At 28.3% G+C, this 22,127-nt stretch overlaps 1 protein-coding gene across 2 annotated transcripts; it reads left to right on the top strand.

The window, feature by feature from the left end:
* The first annotated feature begins 933 nt into the window (after positions 1-933).
* On the top strand, positions 934-19,465 carry LOC105254585 (serine/threonine-protein kinase Genghis Khan). 2 transcript variants are annotated; one of them, XM_011263356.3, is made up of 26 exons: positions 934-1,099; positions 2,251-2,438; positions 2,516-2,695; positions 2,810-3,081; positions 3,927-4,226; positions 4,953-5,096; positions 5,183-5,305; positions 5,869-6,077; positions 6,880-7,094; positions 7,185-8,188; positions 8,496-8,734; positions 8,837-8,943; positions 13,318-13,481; positions 13,755-14,010; positions 14,259-14,545; positions 14,884-15,027; positions 15,209-15,344; positions 15,529-15,770; positions 15,867-16,047; positions 16,154-16,342; positions 16,491-16,676; positions 16,833-16,987; positions 17,160-17,258; positions 17,396-17,519; positions 17,795-17,952; positions 18,771-19,465. In XM_011263356.3, exons 2-26 carry the CDS (start codon positions 2,366-2,368, stop codon positions 18,882-18,884), a joined length of 5,301 nt encoding a protein of 1,766 aa, XP_011261658.1. In that variant the 5' UTR covers positions 934-1,099; positions 2,251-2,365; the 3' UTR covers positions 18,885-19,465. The 2 variants fall into 2 exon arrangements, with proteins under 2 accessions (XP_011261658.1, XP_011261654.1); XM_011263352.3 differs by having other exon boundaries at positions 16,806-16,987.
* Positions 19,466-22,127: the final 2,662 nt, after the last annotated feature.

Raw genomic sequence — 22,127 nt, 5'->3', positions numbered from 1 at the left:
AGACCGGACACGAGGCGGAAATCCGCCATCCGCCATGTTTCTGTTAAATCCTACATGCAAGAAAGAAAGATATATAAGGATATATATGTATATATTTCTGCCATAATTTGTTTCTTAAAATTATAAAAAGATTTATAGTCCTCAGACTAAAAATTTTTGATTAAAAAGGTGAAAATATTTTAAAGAAAATATACGATAACAAATCTATGCATTTTGCATTTTAAATAATGATAAGTAATAATTATGAAATTATCATTTTTTATGATTTAAATGCAAAATGCATAGTGTAATAATAAATAATAATTATTTGTAGTAATAATCTTATATCAATAAAGTATTATTGCACAAAAATATTAAAATTGTATTTTATCTTATTGTATTTTTCATTAATAGATTTAAAAATCAGCGGGAAAAGCAAGAAAATGGCGGACCAATCAAAAGTAGGTAACTCGTGTCTCTGATTCAGAGTTTCTAGAGAAGAGTTTCTATATCGATATTTTCCAACTTCCGGTACTGAACGGCTATTCAGATCCAAAGTCGAATTTTTTAAATATGGCATATGGTATTTTTTATTGCAGATTTGGGTTACATGTAAAAGAATGAGAAACTTGTCTGAAATATTTTTTTTCTGAAAACGCCTCTATCGATCTTGAAATGATTTTGAAAGTGTAATGAATCACTTCCGGTCAGTATCGGAAGCTGAAAACTCACCGTTCGATAGAATGTACCCGATTTACTTATCAAATTTTTTGACATTTTTTGATAATCACTTTTTCCTTTATTTGAAAAGGGGTATGCATCCCGTATATTATCTTTCGAATAGAAATCAGTCCGAGCGACCTCTAAATTTAATGTTAGAAAATCGAAGTGCTAGAAAATCGAATAGCGTTGCTATTCTGTATGTCAGTTATCATGGCTACATTTAATGACGTAGAGCTGCCATATTTTTTCTGCATAGGGCCTGTTAGGGGGTCAATTAAATTGTTGAGGTTCGGATAAAGCCCGAGATGGCTAATGCAAGATAGTTTCTGATAACCAAGCAGTGCATAAAATAAACAATTGAGCAAGATTTTGAAAATTGCGTGCGTTGTTACAGCAGGTATGTTTGCGTTAATTGAGCGGTTACATGAAATCGCCGACGAAAAAAGCCCTTTTATTCGAAACAGCTTCCTATATATGCTAGATAGAGAAACTTTGCGCTATACAAATTTCCTCGCGGATGGCAGTGTATGCAGAAATTACGACGAGGTTATAAACTTGAAATCTAGGACGATTATTGCAGCTACATGTAACGACGCGTATATATATCGTGTCTATATTTGACAAAATTACTTGACAGAACATTACGATGTAACATCGCGCGATTGTATTCGTATCGTAAGGAGAGGTATGCGATTTTGTCAAATTCTGCTCACGAATGTAATTTATCTCGGTAGACTATTTTTATCCCGTTTGCACTTTTTTTTATTTACATGTCACTTTCTTGTTGCACATTTTCGCCAAATATTTTTTTAGTTATCTTTACCGCAGTTACGTAATTAACCAATGTGAATGATCTCTCCACAATGATCTCAAGTGCGAAATGAATAAAATTCGACCTTTTCGTGTTGTTGATATATATCGGTCGATGGACAAGATTGATAATAAAAAGGAAAGACCAGCCGTCTTATTTTACGTGTGTTTTATTATTGATAAATAAAATACTTAAAACTGCATTTTTTTTGTAATACTCCAAATTGCTACAGCGCGATTGTAAATAGAATCCTTCTTTAGGTTATCAATGATGCGATATGCATATAACACTTTGCAAACAAATGCATTTTTGTGTAATTTGTATCTTTGTATTCCTTTTCTTGCTATTTTTTTTCCTTATCTACTTCTGTCTATATATTCTTTCTTTCTTCTGTTTTTCTTATATTTTCTTATCTTTTTCACATTTATTAATTTTTTATCTTATCTTTTTCATGATTTTTTTCTTTGCTTTTTTTTTATTTTTTTCTGTAATGAAAATAACTACAATAAAAATATATTAAAAAATCAAATAATTTTGCAATTTCAGTAGAAAGAATCGTGAAAATTTTAATATGATTAAAATATATAAGTTATAATGGTTAATAATAATAAATTTAAAAATAAATTATTTGATTCATACAGATATTTATAGATTTGTGATTCAAGCAGTTAAAGTGCTCTTTCTAATATTAATATATAATTTAAGCTATTATTATAACAATAAATTATATATTACAGGAATTTATCACTGATAACATAACAATGTGGTACAAGGAGATAACCAATGTTAATAATGATAATGAAAATGTCCACTATAAATTGTGGTAAGAAATAATTTTATCAATAAAGAGACATGTCAGATTCGTCGCAATATCTTTATGGTCATCCCCCTCCTGATATTATGCCAAAAGGATTTCCAAATATTGGTAATTATTGTCATTAAATATATAATTGTATTTACTATTATAAAGATGAGAAAATAATAATTTGAAACATGTTATAGGCATAGGAGGAAAATTACGTCAACTTGAAGGCCTGTTTATCGGTGGTCCTGTCCAAGGTGGACGAGTGGGTCATACTATCTCGATCGAGACACTTATCGATGTTTTACTTGTGTTATATGACGAATGCTGTAATTCTTCATTACGTCGTGAAAAGACTGTTTCTGATTTTATTGAATTTGGTAAGTTTTTAGATATAGATTTAGATTTAGACACAAATTAATAATGTATTTTAATTATTAGCATTAAATATATTTAGCCATCAATGTGCTAGTTATACTGTCGACTCTTTACAGTGAAACCAATAACTACATGCATAAAGAATTTGCAATTGACACGAGAGGATTTTGAAATTGTTAAGGTCATTGGCAGAGGTGCCTTTGGTGAAGTATGCGTCGTAAGAATGCGTGGCTCGGACAAAGTATTTGCTATGAAAATTTTAAACAAATGGGAGATGTTAAAGCGTGCTGAAACTGCATGCTTTAGAGAAGAAAGGGATGTATTAGTATATGGTGACCGCAGATGGATCACAAATCTGCATTATGCCTTTCAAGATGACAATAACTTGGTAATACGATTTTATTTATTTTATTATTGATATTTAATATATTTCATACCAGATCAACTTTTAATTTTTCCATGCCGTACGAATTGCATGCGCTGTACAAAATCAAGATTAATTGTTTTGTTTATAATATATATTTTATAGTTACTGCAAATATTATTATTATTAAGTAAAAATGTAATATTCAATATGTCCTATATAAAACAAAGCACAAATTAAACAAATAAAAACACCTATTATAATTTATATGATTTTATAAAAAAAAAATAGGGAAAAAATTAGTCTACAATTATAATATTGTTCTATAGATATGCAGATATTTTTGTTTTTTATATTTGTTTAGTATGTATTGTAATTTTGTACATTTGTATAGTATTTGTTTTGTATACTTGTACGTATCATATATTTTCCAAAAAATTCTTTATATATATTTATTTTATATTGAATGACAATGAATTATTAATATAATCTTATATAATTGATTATAAATTATATCAAAATTATTGTAATTAAATATTTAATAGGCTGATAGAATAATGAATGGAATAACAATTTTAAAGTAGGTTGAAAAAAGATTATCTAAGCGCATTGTTATGCTGCATTGGATGTATGTGCTCCTTAATGTGATAACTTCACAATACATTTTACATTTAAGCATTAATATATTATGATTCTAAAATATCTTTTACTGTTACATTTAATGATGAAAATTTTAGTCTGTATGAAAAGTTTAGCTTACGGCGTATGTGATTCACGCGGCAGGAAACATATTAATGAAAGAAAGTATAAATTAAATATATAAGTATCAATTAATATGATTATTTTTTTCACATATGGTGTTTATATAGTATTTGGTCATGGATTACTATTGCGGCGGAGATTTATTGACATTATTGAGCAAATTTGAGGATCGTCTCCCCGAAGATATGGCTCGGTTCTACATAGCAGAAATGGTGCTAGCTATAGGTTCTATACATGACTTACGTTATGTGCATCGTGACATTAAACCTGATAATGTTTTATTGGATGCAAATGGTCATATCAGACTAGCTGATTTTGGCTCTTGTTTACGACTATTTGAAGATGGGACAGTACAAAGTAATGTTGCAGTTGGTACTCCAGACTATATTTCACCAGAGATATTAAGGGTAATTCTATTTGCATATTATGATTCATATTACAAACAAATATATATAGCAGTCTTTAAAATTTTAATTAGAAATATATTTTAACTTAAATTGCAATACTCGACTTTTAATTTTATATTCCTCTTAGCATTGTAGTATTAATATAGTATTGTAATATTAATGATGTAGACATAATAATGTTTTAAACACTTTTGAGAGAGATATGCTTATTTCACATAACTCTTCTTATCTTTCATGTATAAGTTTTAAAATGTGAGAGGCAAGGAAACTCGCATTAATCAAGTAAACATGAGAAACAAAAGAAATTATATGAAATAAGCATATTAAAAGCAGTTTAAAACACTGCTGTATCAATGATATTGAATAAGCCAAATGAAGCATAAGATTAAAAGCCGAATATTATGATTTAAAGAAAGTAAAAATGTTTACTTAATCTTAATTAATCTTAAATAGGAATTTCCATTTAAGAAATCAAAATTGATTTTGATCTAAAACTTAATACAACTTTTATTTAAAACATTGTTTTCTAAGTATTTGTCTGTTAAGATTAAAATGAAATATCTCATAAATACATATACATATATACATACATATATACATACATATATATGTATGTATGCATGTATACATGTATTATACAAGCATTCATTATATCTCCATTTTTAGATTACTAGATATCACTATGTATGTATATATGTATTATGTATGTGATTTTATATCTACTAGGCAATGGAGGATGGTCAGGGACAGTATGGTCCTGAATGCGATTGGTGGTCTCTTGGAGTATGTATGTATGAAATGCTTTATGGTGAAACACCTTTTTATGCAGAATCCCTAGTCGAAACTTATGGAAAGATTATGAATCACAAGGTAAGCTTTTCAAGTTTTAGATTTCTTATTAATTAAAAGATATTATTTGTTTACTGAAAAGAGTTTAATGTTTCCATAATTTATAGAATTGTTTTGATTTTCCTACGGACGCTATATATGATGTTTCTGAAGAAGCCAAAGATCTGATGCGGAAGTTGATTTGCAGCTCTGAATTTAGACTAGGTCAAAATGGAATTGATGATTTTAAGGTAAATTTTGCTACAATAAAATTGTGCGAATATATTTTACATTTATAATCTTATATATTCAACAATTATAATCTTTTATATTCAGCAATTAAAATTTGCTGACATCTTTGTTACATTAAATATATACAGGAAAAATTTTTCTTAATTACAGATATTCTTTAATGAGTTTATTATACTGAATGAATTTATTTGAAAAATATGAGAAAGAAAAGCTTATAATTCTTATTTAGCTTTAAAAGTCTTTAAAAGCTAGTAAGACTTTTTTTGCAAATTACATGAATGGTCTTTAACAGAGATAACATTTAATAATCACACGCAACACACGCACATATATACAAAGTTGAAAATTAACCAATTGTGGCTAGTAATATTCTTTAATTATTATGGTGATAAATTATCATGAATTTTAAACCTAAAAATCTCAAGAGATATAATATACAATTGTTATATTATTTTTATAAATGAAAAATGTGACATTTGCAAAATGAATATACTATATAATTGTGTGACATGATTATAATATAATTCTAAAGTATATTTATGGTGTATATTTTTAAATATAGAAACATCCTTGGTTCAACGGAGTCGATTGGGATACACTCAGAGATAGTACTGCGCCGTACATTCCTGAAGTTTCGTCACCCAGTGATACATCAAATTTTGATGTTGATGATACCGATGTTCGCACTTCCGACGCTGTGCCACCAGCCGCCAATTCTGCCTTCTCCGCGCTTCATCTACCATTTGTTGGTTTTAGTTTTACACAAGGAAGGTACGAGATATCTTTCTTTTTTTGCTACTTTTGTACACAATACGCCTATTATAATTATTAATCTGCTATATACTTTAATACTTAAAGATACTTAATGATGAGAAAAGCATTTCAGTTTAAGCCTCAATTTTAAAATATAATATTGAGGCTTCTGTTTATTCATTACAATTATATATATTGAATTATCATGTGAAAAGCGAGAAATCGTGTAATCTTTTTCGTGCGCAATATATCGAATTAAATTTATTTTTTTAATATTATTTGTGCTTATTATAAAGTATAGTTTGTAAATTGATACTAAACATATATTGAATAACATATTAAAAATCTTTTCTATATTATTCTACATTTAATAAATGTATATATGATTCAAGCTACATCTTTATTCTACATTTTCATCGAATTTAAATGAATTTTTATGACAAAAATAATTTATAATTATTTATTAATTTATATAAAACACAGAGAGTTACTGAATTAACCCAATTTATATATAATAGTGAAAATTTTTAAATTTAACATCAAGATTAATTTATTATGCCAATTTATGTGCCATAATTTATGATTTCATAAAATACTACAATTTTTATATAATCAAAATATATTCTTCACTAACAATGCCACTCACAAGGTGTTCTAGTTATTTTTTTTTTGTTTATTAAATGAATTTGATTGCTACATATTTCCAACGTATTAAAATTATGATAGTCGAATGTCATGAATAGTATTGTACATATATTGGATTAATTATAATTCACATTAGAAATATATCCTTTTTCATCACTGAAATTTAATATTACAGTTGCATATCGGATCTGGGTTGTATCTCTGCTTTATCTCAGACAGATAAACGTGTACAAATACTCGAGGAAGAAAATGCACGATTAATACAAATTATTGATGATATGAAAAATCAGTCGAGTATAAGCCATTCTTCACCTGGTATTTCACCTGATTCTAATAATGCAACCAGAAAACTACAAGACGAAATAAATGTGCTTACAAAACGCAATTGTGGTAAAGTTATATTTAAACTGCGATATTTTTCATCTATTAGTCTCAATTATAATATAGTATATTGACATAAGATCTTCTTATTCTATATAGAATTGGAATCGCAATTGAAATCTATGGATGTTCCACGCGAATTACGAACTTTAGATAATGGCGACATGATGAAATTCCGTGAATTAGAAAAGCTAGTTCGATGTTTACGCTTGGAAAAGGAAGAAATTATTAAAGATAAATTGGATGCACAAGAGAAACTAAAACTTCAAGAAAAGGAATTAAAGGATGCGCTTACACAACGTAAACTTGCAATGACGGAATACACGGAAGTATCGGATAAATTGTCCGAATTGAGACAACAAAAGCAAAAGTTATCAAGGCAAGTTCGAGACAAAGAAGAAGAATTAGAAGTTGCAATGCAGAAAGTCGATACTTTACGCCACGACATTCGAAAAGCTGAAAAATTGCGCAGAGAGCTAGAGAATAGAATCGATGAGGCAATGGCAGAGACCAGTAAAGAAAGAAAGTTACGAGAACGCAGTGAAGAATATTGCAAGCAAATGCAAGAAGAGACGGAAAAAATTAGACAACGTTCCCTTGGAAATGATGTCAGTGCAAATCATGCCTTGGCAACTCAGGAGATTAATAGGTTAAAAGCAGAAGTTGAGAAACTTGAAGTTCAATATAACGAAAATCTGACTCAACAACAAAGCAGGTTTAATCTTGAGATTCGAAGTCTTCAGGAACAATTACATGAAGCGGAAACTAGGAGAGAACTATTCGAGAGAGAAGTGCAACTTACAAAGGAGAAATTGGATGCTGCAAGATTGGAAAACATCACAGATAGTGAAGAAACTATAAGTGAATTAAATAGACGTCACGAGAGAGAAAAGATTATGCTAGTCGAAGAGAATAAGAAGCTTGTATTAGAGCTTAGTGCTCTTACTGATAGTGTTAATAGATTACAAGGCGAAAGAAGACAATTGGAAGACGAGTACGAAGAATTAAGAAACAAAAAAGAAGCTATTGCGCAATGGGAAGCTCAAATTACCGAAATTATTCAATGGGTATCGGATGAAAAAGACGCTCGTGGATACTTGCAGGTTTGTACATATATAATTTAATTGTCTTAAATATTCTTAATTATCTATTTTTTTCTAAATATTCTCAATCATTAAAGATGATAACAAGTTTATATGTATATACAATATATGAAAACGAAACTAGAAGGGGACACACACACACACACACACACACACACACACACACACACACACACACACACACACACACACACATATATATCCTTCCTTACATATATATATATATATATATATATATATATATATAAAGAATAAAGAGATTTTTATTAGTTTGTTTATAAGAAAGGAAAATTTATTTCAATTTCAGGCCTTAGCCACCAAAATGACAGAAGAATTGGAATTCTTGAAACATTCGGGTGGAATAAGCGGTAGCGTTGGGAGTGGAACCACTTTGACCGATAAAAATTGGAGGAATCGTCGATCGCAGAAACTCGATAAAATGGAACTTTTGAACTTGCAGAGCTCTTTACAGAGTGAAATACAAGCAAAGCAAGCAATTTCGGAGGAACTTACCAAGACGCGATCAGATTTGATAGCTGCACAAAAGTAATTTAATTTTCCATTGAAAACATATGAAAATATGCATGTCAAAGACAATAAACAAATTGAATATTTTTGTTTCATTTTTCTTTTCTTTTCTTTTTTTAGAGAACTAAAGGATCTTAAGCAGCGGTTAGATACCATGTCACACGAATTGAAGCGAAAAGATATGCAAATAAAAGAATTGCAAGCGCGTCTTGATACCGGTGATGGCTGTAAGTACATTTCCATTAATAATATGACAAGCAAGAAATACACAAAATTTTATTATATCGTTATGGGAATATTGTATCTACACTTCATTCAAGTTGCAGTTATACATGATATGTACTTAATTTGTGGATGTGTTAATCTTTAAGTATTGAATAAGTTCTAAGTTCTGATTTTGTTTTATAAAGATGTGCTGAGATACACATGCATGCGCGCGCGCGTGCCCGCACGCATACGACATATACACATATACATGCATACACAAAGGGCGAATCATATTACAGTTACAAAAATCAATATTTTTATATCTGTATAGGAATTACATAGAAATTTCAACAAGATTAGAATAATTTGAATAAAATAAACAAATTTATACTGGAGTTAAAAAAAGGTAAATTTTAAAGCTAGACTATAAAAATATTTTTCCACTTTTGTTATTGACAAAAATAATAGTTGTTAAAAAGATATAAAGATAAAAAAGAGGAATAATGACATGAATCCTATGGCTGGATTCAAGAGAACGAACAGTTAGTTTATAGGATAATGAAGTTAGAGATAACATGAGACACCTTGTAGATACGTAACACGTGCGCGCATACGCATATACACAATGTTTTAAAAATGGATTTAAAAAGGATAAGATATAAATCAACATTTATTAATTAAATAAAACATGCTTAATGAACATAAGTCGAAAAATTAACTTCTTGTCTAAATTAAAAATAATTTTTAGTTTTGAAAAACATAAGTAATTAAAATGATTAGTTTGTCTCCATTTATTGCATGTAATGTGAAGGAATTATCTCATACATTCTCATTTATGAGATATTTATGAGATATTCTACACATATTCGTCTATTTGCACATACTTATATAATACTTATAAACTTTCTTAAGAATCTTACGCATACGCATGTATGCACGCCCAGATGCGTGCGCGTGCTCGCGCGCACACACGCACATTTATTTTTTTCACTTAAGATATTTTAATCTTACGGAGATTTCTATATTTGCATTTTCGGTGACGGCTTTTGCATGCGTATCTTCGAGCCATGTAGTTTTGTGGAAACATTAAATAGTTGCTCATAGCTCATATGCAATATTATTTGTTTGTCAATTTATGATTATGCTCACGCTCTAATGTCACTTATTTTTAATTATAAACAAACGAAGAAATTGACCTGTTAAATGTTCGTTGCAGGAAGGAATTTTCAATTTTTGAATATTTTCTAAACAATATACCTATATACCTATATATATACAAAAGCATATCAAAGTGTGATGAGATTTAGAATATCACATACGTGCGATTTTCAAAGATATGATAGATAATACTTTTTTTTTTGTTTACACCCTTTTTTTAATATACGACTTATGATATTAAATTCATATAAAAATAATATGCCGCGATAATAACAACGCGATAGTTTTACTTATTTTTTAAAAATATTAGTTTAAACAATGAAGCGTTTGCGCTAAAAATATTACATATAATTTTAATATTAAATTCAGATAAAAATAATATGGTGCAATATAATAGCAAAGTATAGTAGTTTTACTTTTTTTTAAATATCAATCTAAGCGATTAAACTTTTGCGTTGAAAATATTACATATAATTATTGTAATTTAAAAAAATGATAATCTAACATTAGTAATGTCTCTTAATCAGTTTTAATTCTCTTTCTATTAATTTGCAAAGTAGAACTGAATATTAGAAGCGATTTCATTAACTTCAATGACTTTGAAGTATATTGTAAAAAAAAAGTCGCTTGAATGCCTCTTGACAAATATTAAAAATGCTGCTCATTTTTAATTCTAGATACGCACATGAAGTGTGACAAAATATATAGTTTTAAGTTTTCGATTTTTCATATAAAGCGAGATTTAGTATATACAGCAATAATCTTCTTAAAGTAATCTTTCTATTTTAATACAATAAATCCAATTTATATATAAATAGTCAATAAAAATTGTAATAAGATCTTACTTCTTGATCCACTCAAGATATATAAACTTTCTTTTATTTTCTAAAAATATAAGGTTGTTTTGTAAAATCATTATATAAAAAATCAAAAATATATATGAAACTATACATTTAAAAAAATCTTGCTTCACATTTAAAGCATCAAACTGTATGCAGTAAATTTATTTTGCCAGGATAGTCGAAAAATTATGCTAAATTATACATGTTTAAAGATCTCGTTTGGCGTCCAAAGCATTGAACTATGACTATCTTTATTTATATTTATAAGTTCATTATGAACTTTCTAATTAGAGATGGCTACAATGTCATGCTTTTAATTACATTTGCGATTATTAAAATTGAGAAGGTTGTTCTTAATATTCAGTTCTATCGCTTATAAGATTTCCGAATATATTCAACAATTTTTTCTTTAAAATTTTAGCTATAACGCTTTACATTATTTAATTTTCTTATTTACATTTTTCCAAACTCTATTTCTTATTTTTTTAGTTTTATTAATTCTGAACGTTTAGTACTCATTTATCTTTATTCTATTATTCTTCTACTATTTTTTTTACAAAATTATATTCAAAACGAAAAGTTTTAACAGAGAAAGAGAAAATGTTATAGCTAATCGATTAATTAATTATCATTAATATTATCAATTGTTATTCCAAAAGTTAAATATTTGGTCTCTGCTTTTATTATCATAATCTACAAAATTGATGTTATAAATATTATATAATTATTTATAATATGTTTAAAATGAAGTTAAAGGGGAATCACTATAGGTTACTCTTTTTGTTCATTAATCACAATATATCTTCATTTTCACAATATAATAAATACGTTAATCTACTCGAGAATATAAGAAAGTCCTAGCAAATAGAAAAGATTCTAAAGTATTACTGAAAAGAAATTATATATTTATTACATTAATATATACATACATACATGAAAGACAATTATCACAAAATTGTTATCATTATGGTCATTATTCAATGTAATAATCTAATTTCAATGATCGGTTGGACACGTTATTTAAATATTTTTCTAAATCACAAAAATATCTTTATTGATCTGCTATATGCGAGAAAATTTGTAAGTTTTAACGTGCACATTAAAAATTTTTGTTCATATTGAATTATAGAGATCGTTATCTGGGATCTATTTAGTATAGTAATTCGATTCTCCAGTATGGTATGCGATTCTGATTTCTAGACTACAAAGTGCCTCTGTTTATTGGCGTAACGAGCTGCGTGTGGGGCCTCTTATTGCTCATCTTCAAACTATATTTGTGACAGCTGTCTCATCCAGCGATACATCAAGCAAATCTCCAAACATCGTTAGCACCAAACCCCAACGTATCATCGTACATCAGCCGTCGTCACCCTTACCAGTAATGCGTGTCCCCCGCATCACGACTTGTCGCTTATTAAATAGATTCGTTCCAGTCAACACATTCATCAATCAGAATGCCACCGCCATCGTATCGCCACCCGGTAAATGATGTGGCAACAAAAGAGCGATTTTGGATTGGATATTTTACTGCTAATTATATAGCACAGGACTATGTTGTGATTCTTTATTTTTTATTCCATTTAAATTATGTATCTCTATATCTTATATATTTTCTATATCTTCGTTTCTTCCGTTTTCATAGAAAATCTGGAAAAGAGGATTCTTATTATCGTGTATTTATTTATACAGTTTTATTCGCTTTGTCGTTCTACTTTTTAATTAAAACATAGCACTGTGCTATTTTTAACACTTATAATAAGAAGACGATTATATTGTGCCCAATGTTATTTCTGTTTAAGTTATGATAGTGTTGAAAGGTTTTGTAAATTTTGTTCCTTAATGGATATGATTAGTTTTATATAATTTTTTCTCTCTACAATATAACTTTCATCGATTAATTATTTTAACTAAACTATTAATATAAGCACCGCATGAATTATGCTTTGTGTATTAATACTAGCTAAAACTTGTAATGTTATAAGCTACTTTTTTGTTAATGCAATTATTACATTTTACAATAATGAAGCATGTTTAATGTATCTCTTGTATATTTTAATGTAATTTTGTGTATACTACTATTTTTGTACATATTACTATTTTTATGTAATACTAAGAATCACACAATTACTACTGTTGACTAGCAGAGAAGCATGTATAAATTGTATAAATTGTGCTAAATAATTTATACCATTAATTTTCAGGTAAGATATTACATGTGAACATTTAATAGTAGGCGCCGAATTTTTAATACTAGGATGATAGTGTTATTTCCCTTACATCTGTTTTTACAAATGTTTTACAAATTTTACAAATATTTATAATTGTAAAATTTTAAGCACATTTGTGTATTACTACTAATATGTTATTTATCCGATGTTTGTCTTTTTATTTTAGTTTTAGAACGTCCTACATCACAGATGTCATATCTCGAACATTTTCTTAAAGAGACATCAGGTAGTACACGTCATGGAAGCGTCGACAGTGTAGAAGGTGACATTGAGGACAATCGTGCACCTAGTATTACAAGCAGCAAAAGTAATTTGTCTGAACTTAGTATCGTAAGTATCTTAACATACATTTGATGAATAAAAAAAAAAGATTACAGACAAATTGATTAATAATCTTCGTCCTATAAGAGAAACGGATGATTGATACAGAAAAATAAAGATTTTTAATAAGCCAAATTAATTTTCATTCAAATAATAAGACATTAAATAAGTCAAAAATTAAATAACATAACTACATAAATGACATTAAATCACTAACATAAATAACATTAATAAGACAACAATAAGATAAAATTTAATAATATTTTTTCCTTTTTCTTCTAGGATCCAACATCGCCATTATCTCATGAACTTTTAAACAAGTCTTCATCTACTCATGGTCAAGCCAATTTGCAACCAAAGCCTAAATCACACCAATTTCTCGTACGGACATTTTCGGCACCCACAAAGTGTAATCATTGTACATCTTTAATGGTTGGATTAACTAGGCAAGGAGTTGTATGCGAAGTGTGTGGCTTTGCATGTCATATGCCTTGTTGTGATAAAGTACCTCCAATGTGTCCTGTACCCCATGATCAAAGTAAGTAATATTAGAATGGTTTATATTATAAATTTTTATGATTAAAATTTCATCCCAAGATCTTGTGAAAAATGATTTCATTCAAATAATAGATATATTAATTAATTTCTTTGTTGTATAAGCTGTAACATTTGTTTTTAAAAAGCTTGTTACAAAATATGTTATTTAAATTATTGTTTCCTTTATCTTTATGATGTCACAATTTTTTGTTACTTAAACTTTATTTTCTGATTTAACATATATTTTAGCCAAACGACCATTGGGGATCGATCCTACAAGAGGGATCGGAACTGCGTATGAAGGATATGTCAAAGTGCCAAAAATGGGTGGTGTCAAGAAGGGTTGGGTGCGTCAATTCGTCGTAGTTTGCGACTTCAAATTATTTCTTTATGATATTTCGCCAGATCGCAATGCTTTGCCATCTGTATATGTTTCGCAAGTACTAGATATGCGAGACGAAGAATTCAGTGTGAGCTCGGTTCGTGATTCTGACGTAATACACGCTACAAAAAAGGATATTCCGTGTATATTTAGGGTAAAAGTTTTTCTTAATATTTTAATTATAACAACAGATTCTTATTTTTATCTTATTTTTCAAAATTAATCTGTTTGTAAAAATTTTGCAATCTTATCTCTTAGTTAAAATAGTAAGAAATAGTAAGAAATAGAATCAATAATAAGAAGAATAAACGATAAATTATATATCCACATATTAATTAATAAATCCTGTTGTTATAAACCTGTTGTAATAAACCTAGTGTTTCCATATTTTAATAATTTGATTTTCAATGTAAACATATAGTTGAAAATGTGTATTGTGTATTATTATTATTTTTTTTTTGATTGGAATAAATGGTTTTTATTTTGATTTAGATAACGACATCGCTATTGGAGCCTCCTGGATTGAGAAATCATACGTTAATGTTGGCAGATACAGAGAGTGAAAAAACAAAATGGGTAGTAGCTTTAAGCGAGCTTCATAGGATTTTAAAGAGGAATAATCTTCCAAACACAACGGTATATTGATTATATGTAATGAAGAATTCAAATAGCAAAAGAACTCAAAAGAAACTATCTCTTTATTTATTTTTCTTTATATCTTCAAAATGCTTGTCATATTAAAAGATTTTATTTTAAATTATTTTTTCTGTTTTCAAATATAAAATATTAATATGTATATTTTTCTTTTTTATCATAGATTTTTAGAGCGAAAGAACTATTGGACAATACCTTGGCATTCATTAAGAATGTGATGTCAGGAGCAATTATTGATCCGGATCGTCTAGTCATTGGTACAGAAGAAGGTCTCTTCTGTTTAGATTTAGATCGTAGTGGTAAGTTAGAGATAATGTGCGTTATAAACTTTATTATTTAAAAAATCACAATATCTCCTTGTAGAAAGTATATATACATATTAAAAATATTTTATTTATAAAAAGTATTTACATAACAGTATAGCAATTGTATTCTATAGTATAAATTGTTATTAATTATGTTACAAATTATGATTTATTGCAGAAATTGCAAGAGTCGGAGAAGGAAAAAAAATATATCTTCTTGAATATGTTATTGAAGAACAATTGATTGTTGTATTAAGCGGAAAACAACGTCATGTACGGCTAGTTCCAGTACGTGCCTTGGATGGAGACGAAGTCGAATGGATTAAAGTCGCGGAGACTAAAGGATGCATTACATTAACAACTGGAGTAGTGCGCCGTAATCCGCTTAATTATTGCTTATGCGTTGCAATAAAGAAACAAGTAAGACAATTAGGGAATATTTTTGATAATGTTTGGTGACAATTAATTTACTTTTATATCTATATATTGTATGTAATGCCATGTTTTATTTTATAGAATGCGTCTCAAATCATTATCTATGAAATAACACGTACAAAAACAAGACATAAACGCTTACGTGAATTAATGTTACCATGTCATGCACAAACTCTGCAAGTTCTTTCCGAAGGCCGCTTGTGCGTTGGCTATCCATCTGGTTTTTCTATTTACAGCATTTTGGGAGATCATCATCCTGTTTGTAAGTAGAATACATATATATAAGACAAATATTTTTTCTTTATTAAATCCATTCTTATTTAATAGCAATCTTTATATTATTTTCACCGAATATTCTTATATTTTAGCTTTGGTCCATGCTGAGAATACGCTCTTAGGTTTTCTTACCTATAGTGCCGTGGATGCATTACGTTGCATCGAATTAGCACGGGGTGAATTCTTATTAGTCTTCCATACGTTAGCGGTATATGTCGACAGTCAAGGAAGAAAGAGTCGAGACCGAGAGATAATGTATCCTGCAGTTCCTACAGCAGTTAGTAAGTATCGATTAACCAACATTAATAACTATATAATAAGTGTATAATAACTATATAACAAATCATATATATTAAGTGTTAAATTTGAATGTCAAGCTGTAAGTTCTCTCGTCATTCTCGTTGAATTTATTATTCTGATAAATTTCAGGTTATTGCGAAGGATATTTATTAGTGTATAGCGAGACTCATATTGATTTGTTTGATTGTACATCTGGAGATTGGTTACAAACGCTTAATGTGAAACGAGCTCGACCGTTAAATATTTCAGGTTCTCTTACATCTTGCATAATAAATGACATGCCGTATGTTATTTATCTCAGCAATTTACGTCAGCGTAAGTATATTTTATACATAACATACATTTTAAATTTCGCCATGTTCGTGTATCACTTAATTTTCATATTTTTAATTTTTATTATTGGATTAATTAATTATTATTTAACAATATTATACATTGTATTAGGAGAACTACTAAATTTGACACCATTAGATACGAGTGGCAGACAAATAACAAGACCACGACGACGATTTTCACTGAGAGAAGGCAATAGAACCGTTCGCCCTACAGATAGACGTTCGAAAATGATTTCTGCACCTACAAATTTCAATCATATCAGTCATATGGGTCCAGGAAACGGGATACAGGTACATAAAGAATTCATTCGAAAAGTTCTCTAATCAATACTTTGATTATTTTATGCTATATGAGCAGAATATTTTAAAAAATCACTATTTTGAACGCTTTATATTGATGTTTATCAACTCTATTTTTATGTTTATTATTCATATATTTAATATATATTTTTTTAAATTATAGATACAGCGTTTGTTAGACTTACCCACGACATTAGAAACTGCTGATCAACAACATACGAGCCATCATAGTAGTTCTCATCTTCACAGTAGTCAACAAAGAGTAAGTAACATGAAAATTGCTACTCATTTAATAAATAAGACGATATATAATTTTTTCAGTTTAATTTTTCTTTCATTTTAATTTTAATATTAAAGCATAAATTTATATCAAGTTTTTTTTAAATAAATTTTTGACAGCTATATGATTCTACGCTTCAAACACCAAACAAACCAGCTCCATTGCCTCCTAGGCATCCCCCTTCTGATGCACGTCGCTTAAGTTCGCATATGTCGAGAAACTCTGGATATTCGCCGCACAACGGTAATTTTATACAAAGCATTTACACAAAGCATTGATAGCTATGGAACGTATATAGTTATATGGAATATATAATGAAATATATATGTAGCTCTAGCAGACAATAAATGTTATATATTTTTAATATTATAAATAGTAAAGCAAAAAGAGAGAGGGGGAGAGAGAAAGAAAATAAAAGATAAATCAAAGTATATATGTATGCATATGTGTTTATAAAGAACATGTTTTTTTTTTATTTTTTTCATTAAATATCATTAAATCGAATAAAATGCACATAGGTTCAACAACATCACGAAGAGGTCCTGCACCACCACGACCAACTGCTACGCCACCTTCTTTACCACGTACTCCAGTGGACCAAATTGATTCTGAATCGATACATTTGCGTTCACATACTCCACTCTCTCTTGGCAGTATCGCGTCGTTACATAACAAGGTATGTTAATTTCGTTATTTTTTTATATTGGTGAGTCGATTATTGTAATAAAATAAAAAACAATTCGATCTTTTTAATTTATTATAAATTTATTTATGTATGTTTATCGATTTTTATAATAAATTACGCGTCGTATATGTATAAATATATACATACATATATATATATATATATATATATATATATATATATCTTATTTTTTAATATAAAAGATAAATAAAAAATAAAATTATAAGACTGAATAAAAAAACTAGTTGGAAAATAGATAAATAAAAGCGCAAATGAATCTTTGAAAATCTCCCAAGAAAAAATAAAATTTAAAATATTTCGTTCATATTCTATTTAAAATCAAATACAATTATCAAATGTAAAATGAGATGAAACACTGATTAATTCTCAGCATAGACTAATATAAGATTTATTCTTTATAGCTGAATTTCTCGTACTAATATATATTTATTAGTGTGTGTATATGTGTGTGTGTGTGTGTGTGTGTGTGTGTGTGTGTGTGTGTGTGTGTGTGTGTATATTAATTAAATTAAAAATTATTTATTTATTTATTTATTTAGAATTTAGAGAGGAAAAGCAAAAAGTGTGTATAAAAAGTTTAACTACAAAGAACAAATCTGTAATCACGAATACATTTATAAATATCGCGGGCGCTGTCCAAAATTTTACCATTATAAACTATAGATATTTTTCGTGTATATATGTGTGGGTGTGTGTATGCACGACAAAAATATACATACATATATATATATATATATATATATATATATATATATGTATTTTTTAAGGGATATATACATTTTTTACAGGAACATCCATCTGGTGGCAGCCCTAGACATTCGATAGCTTCGAACAACAGCTCAAATCCATCAACGCCGCCGAGTCCAGCCCACGATCATGGATCATCTTCGTATGATTCGTAGATTTATTTAACACTTACGGAAACCGAAATAAAAATGGTATGTACCTAATGCATACTTGAAATACGATCAATTTAGTATATACATATACACATAGATATATACATACATATGCGCGCATGCGCATTCTTATATTATATGTGTGTATATATGTTAAGCTCGTATTTTTACATATTTTTACATATTTTTACTATCTCCTTTTTCATTCTCCATCTGCTTTTTTTATTGTTGAGAACGCATTTTGATGCGAATCATCGCGTTGACTAATGGATATTGCCAATTTTCAAAACATAGCTATCAAATAATTTGAAATTTAATTTTAATGTTCAAGCCTAACATATATAGTCAGATATTCGTATGATGTACTTTGCAGAAAATTAGTACTCGAGTTTGATCTTCGAACTGGAAAAGTGGAAAATTTTCACGCGATATTTGTCGTGCAATATAATTACGTATATTAAATATTATACAGTATATGAATCTCAAACAAGTAATATATTGTCATAACAATGCGGTTTGACGGGTGCACTGGTACTCTGTGTAATGCGATTATTTATATATATGTATATACATGTACATGTACATATACATACATATGCACATATATATACGTATATATGTATATAATATATATGTATGTATGTACGTATATATGTATGTATGTATGTATGTATAAATGAATGAATGAATGAATGAATGAATGAATGAATAAATGTATGTATGATGTATGCATGTATGTATGTATGATGTATGTATGTATGTATAAATGAATGAATGAATGAATGAATGAATGAATAAATGGATGAATGAATGAATGAATGTATATGTATGTATGTATGTAGGTATGTATGTATGTATGTATGTGTGTGTATGTGTGTATGTATGTATGTATGTATGTGCGTGTGTATGTATGTATGTATGTATGCGTGTATGTATGTATGTATATGTATATGTGTAATACAGTCAATTTTCTTTACGAAATGTAACAGTGTATTATTATAATTTTCTGATTTTTAAGAATTTATATGTAATAATTTATAATGCACTCTTAACGAAGAAATGAATTATTAATCATAAATTATTGTAAATATTTTGACGATTGTTAAGCTCGTTTTGCGATGCCATATCTATTTCTTTCGATAATTGTCATTCTTTTTATCTTGACAAGAATATCTTCAGATTTTATATAACAAAAAATTGGAATCTCAGTCAAATTAACTAGCAATAAAATATAAACTATTTAATGTATTGTACGTATTCTCGATTTTAGAAGTAAAAAAATAGTATCTGCGAACATATAAATATAATCATCGTTATAACCGGAATAGCTGCGCGACTTTTACGATTCTTAATTAATCTCGCGCGAGGAGTATCTTAAGGAGTTTGTCCACCATCGTGCTCTTAATTCTCGCAGGTATGAGAGGCAAAGAAAACAAAGGAAAATGATATATCATTTTAATTTTTCTATGTGCAAAACAATTTTCCAGTTATTATACAGAAAGAAACGACATAAGTAAATGTTTTCATTCATATTTTTATGAAGCATTTCTTTATTTATAAAATTTATAATGATAAGTTTTTTAAATCAGATCTAATAGAATTTACAAAGTTCATAATCATCATTGCCATATATATTTGTTTTGCTTAGACTCATAAAGATGTAGGTAAAAATGGCGTTTCTTAACTTCGAATTTTTTAAAACAAATTAGATTAATTGTGCAAATATGTTATACCACAAAGAGTAATATTCAATTTTTACGTAATTCATAGCAATTTTGTTAAATTGAACATGAATAAACTCCTTATGATAACATATTACGCACACACATAACGAGATTATTATAGTTTATATCAAATGTACTACACAGACTACAGTCGGGGAGACACTGGGGATGCTTTAATTGACTAATCAGGACAAAAAGAATAAAGATTTTTTTTAGTCTTCCCGACCGCAGTTGTATACAGATAATAGTTCTTTCGCGGTAATTCGAATCTTTTGATAAATGAATTCAATAATCAAGTCGAAAAGTTTAGTATAGTTTAATTTATAAAATTATCCCTCGCGTGACTATTCCGTTTGCGACGTTAAGGCGCAAATTAGATACAGTGCGAATCGATTCGATGCCTTATGACTAATGTTTTCTATTGCGTCATAATGCACTAATTATATATGGTATTATTTGGCGTGTGAATAATAGAATCGTGTAATGTGTTGCGAGCTCTTGCTGATAATAATAGTTATTAAGAAAGGTTTTATTGCACTCACATGTACACGCTATATATACATATAGGGTGTCTCGTCGTATCAAAGATACACGGCAGGAATATGTATCGTGTGTATATCGAATGTACTCCAACTGGAAATAGAACGAAAAAGTATTGTCTTTTGACAATTTATCCGTTTATTCTTTGATCGAAGTCATAATTTTTCATCAATTAATATATCTTTCTTAGTGCGGATCATTTGATAATTCCAGTGCGAAATATAAGAAAAAAAACTATTACATATACAGTTTTGACGATTACCTATAAAGGATTACACTTAAATACGTTTTAAGTATAAAACTGTATCGAAATTAAGAAAAATGTTATAAAAAATAAGATGAAAACGAGGAAATATTATCATTGAGTCTAGAAAACCTAAATTATTTTTAATAGATGAGAGAAAAACTTAGGTTTTAAATAATGTGACGTACATGTTACGAATTGCAATGCTTTCATTACTTTTATATAATAGTGTACAAAATGTGCAGGATCCAATACGTAAGATCAGAGATGGGACAGATTTTTTTATTTCGAATAAGTACATTTGTAATTAATAATTATAATGAAATGATTTTTTGCGTTTGGTTTTTTATAATTTTAATTACTCATTGATATAACTCAAGGAGGGAATTTAATTACCTAAATTTAAATTTTTATTTAAAACGCGCTTTGAGAAACAATTAAATGTGTACATTTTAAAATATAAGGAAGATATATACATTTATATATATACATTTATTAAAAAAAAACAGCCATGAGGAAATCATCATAAGGATTGGTACAAGAAGACAACTGTCTCAGGATACTATGCCAGTAGCTTAAGTACGATATAATATTACTTAATGATCAAAAAACTCGAACAAATTGCTATAATTTCACTGATTATAGTTTTATGTTGTGCACATCTTTTATCTAATTTAACTTTCTCAAATTTATGAAAAATTTGTAAAAATCTGCAAAATTAAAAAGGTTGGATTATTC

The sequence above is a fragment of the Camponotus floridanus genome, unplaced genomic scaffold (assembly GCF_003227725.1).
Source record: "Camponotus floridanus strain SB8 unplaced genomic scaffold, Cflo_v7.5 scaffold81, whole genome shotgun sequence".
NCBI lineage: Eukaryota > Metazoa > Arthropoda > Insecta > Hymenoptera > Formicidae > Camponotus > Camponotus floridanus.
Note: the sequence above shows the minus strand (reverse complement) of the source record. Positions and strands in the feature narration are given on the sequence as shown.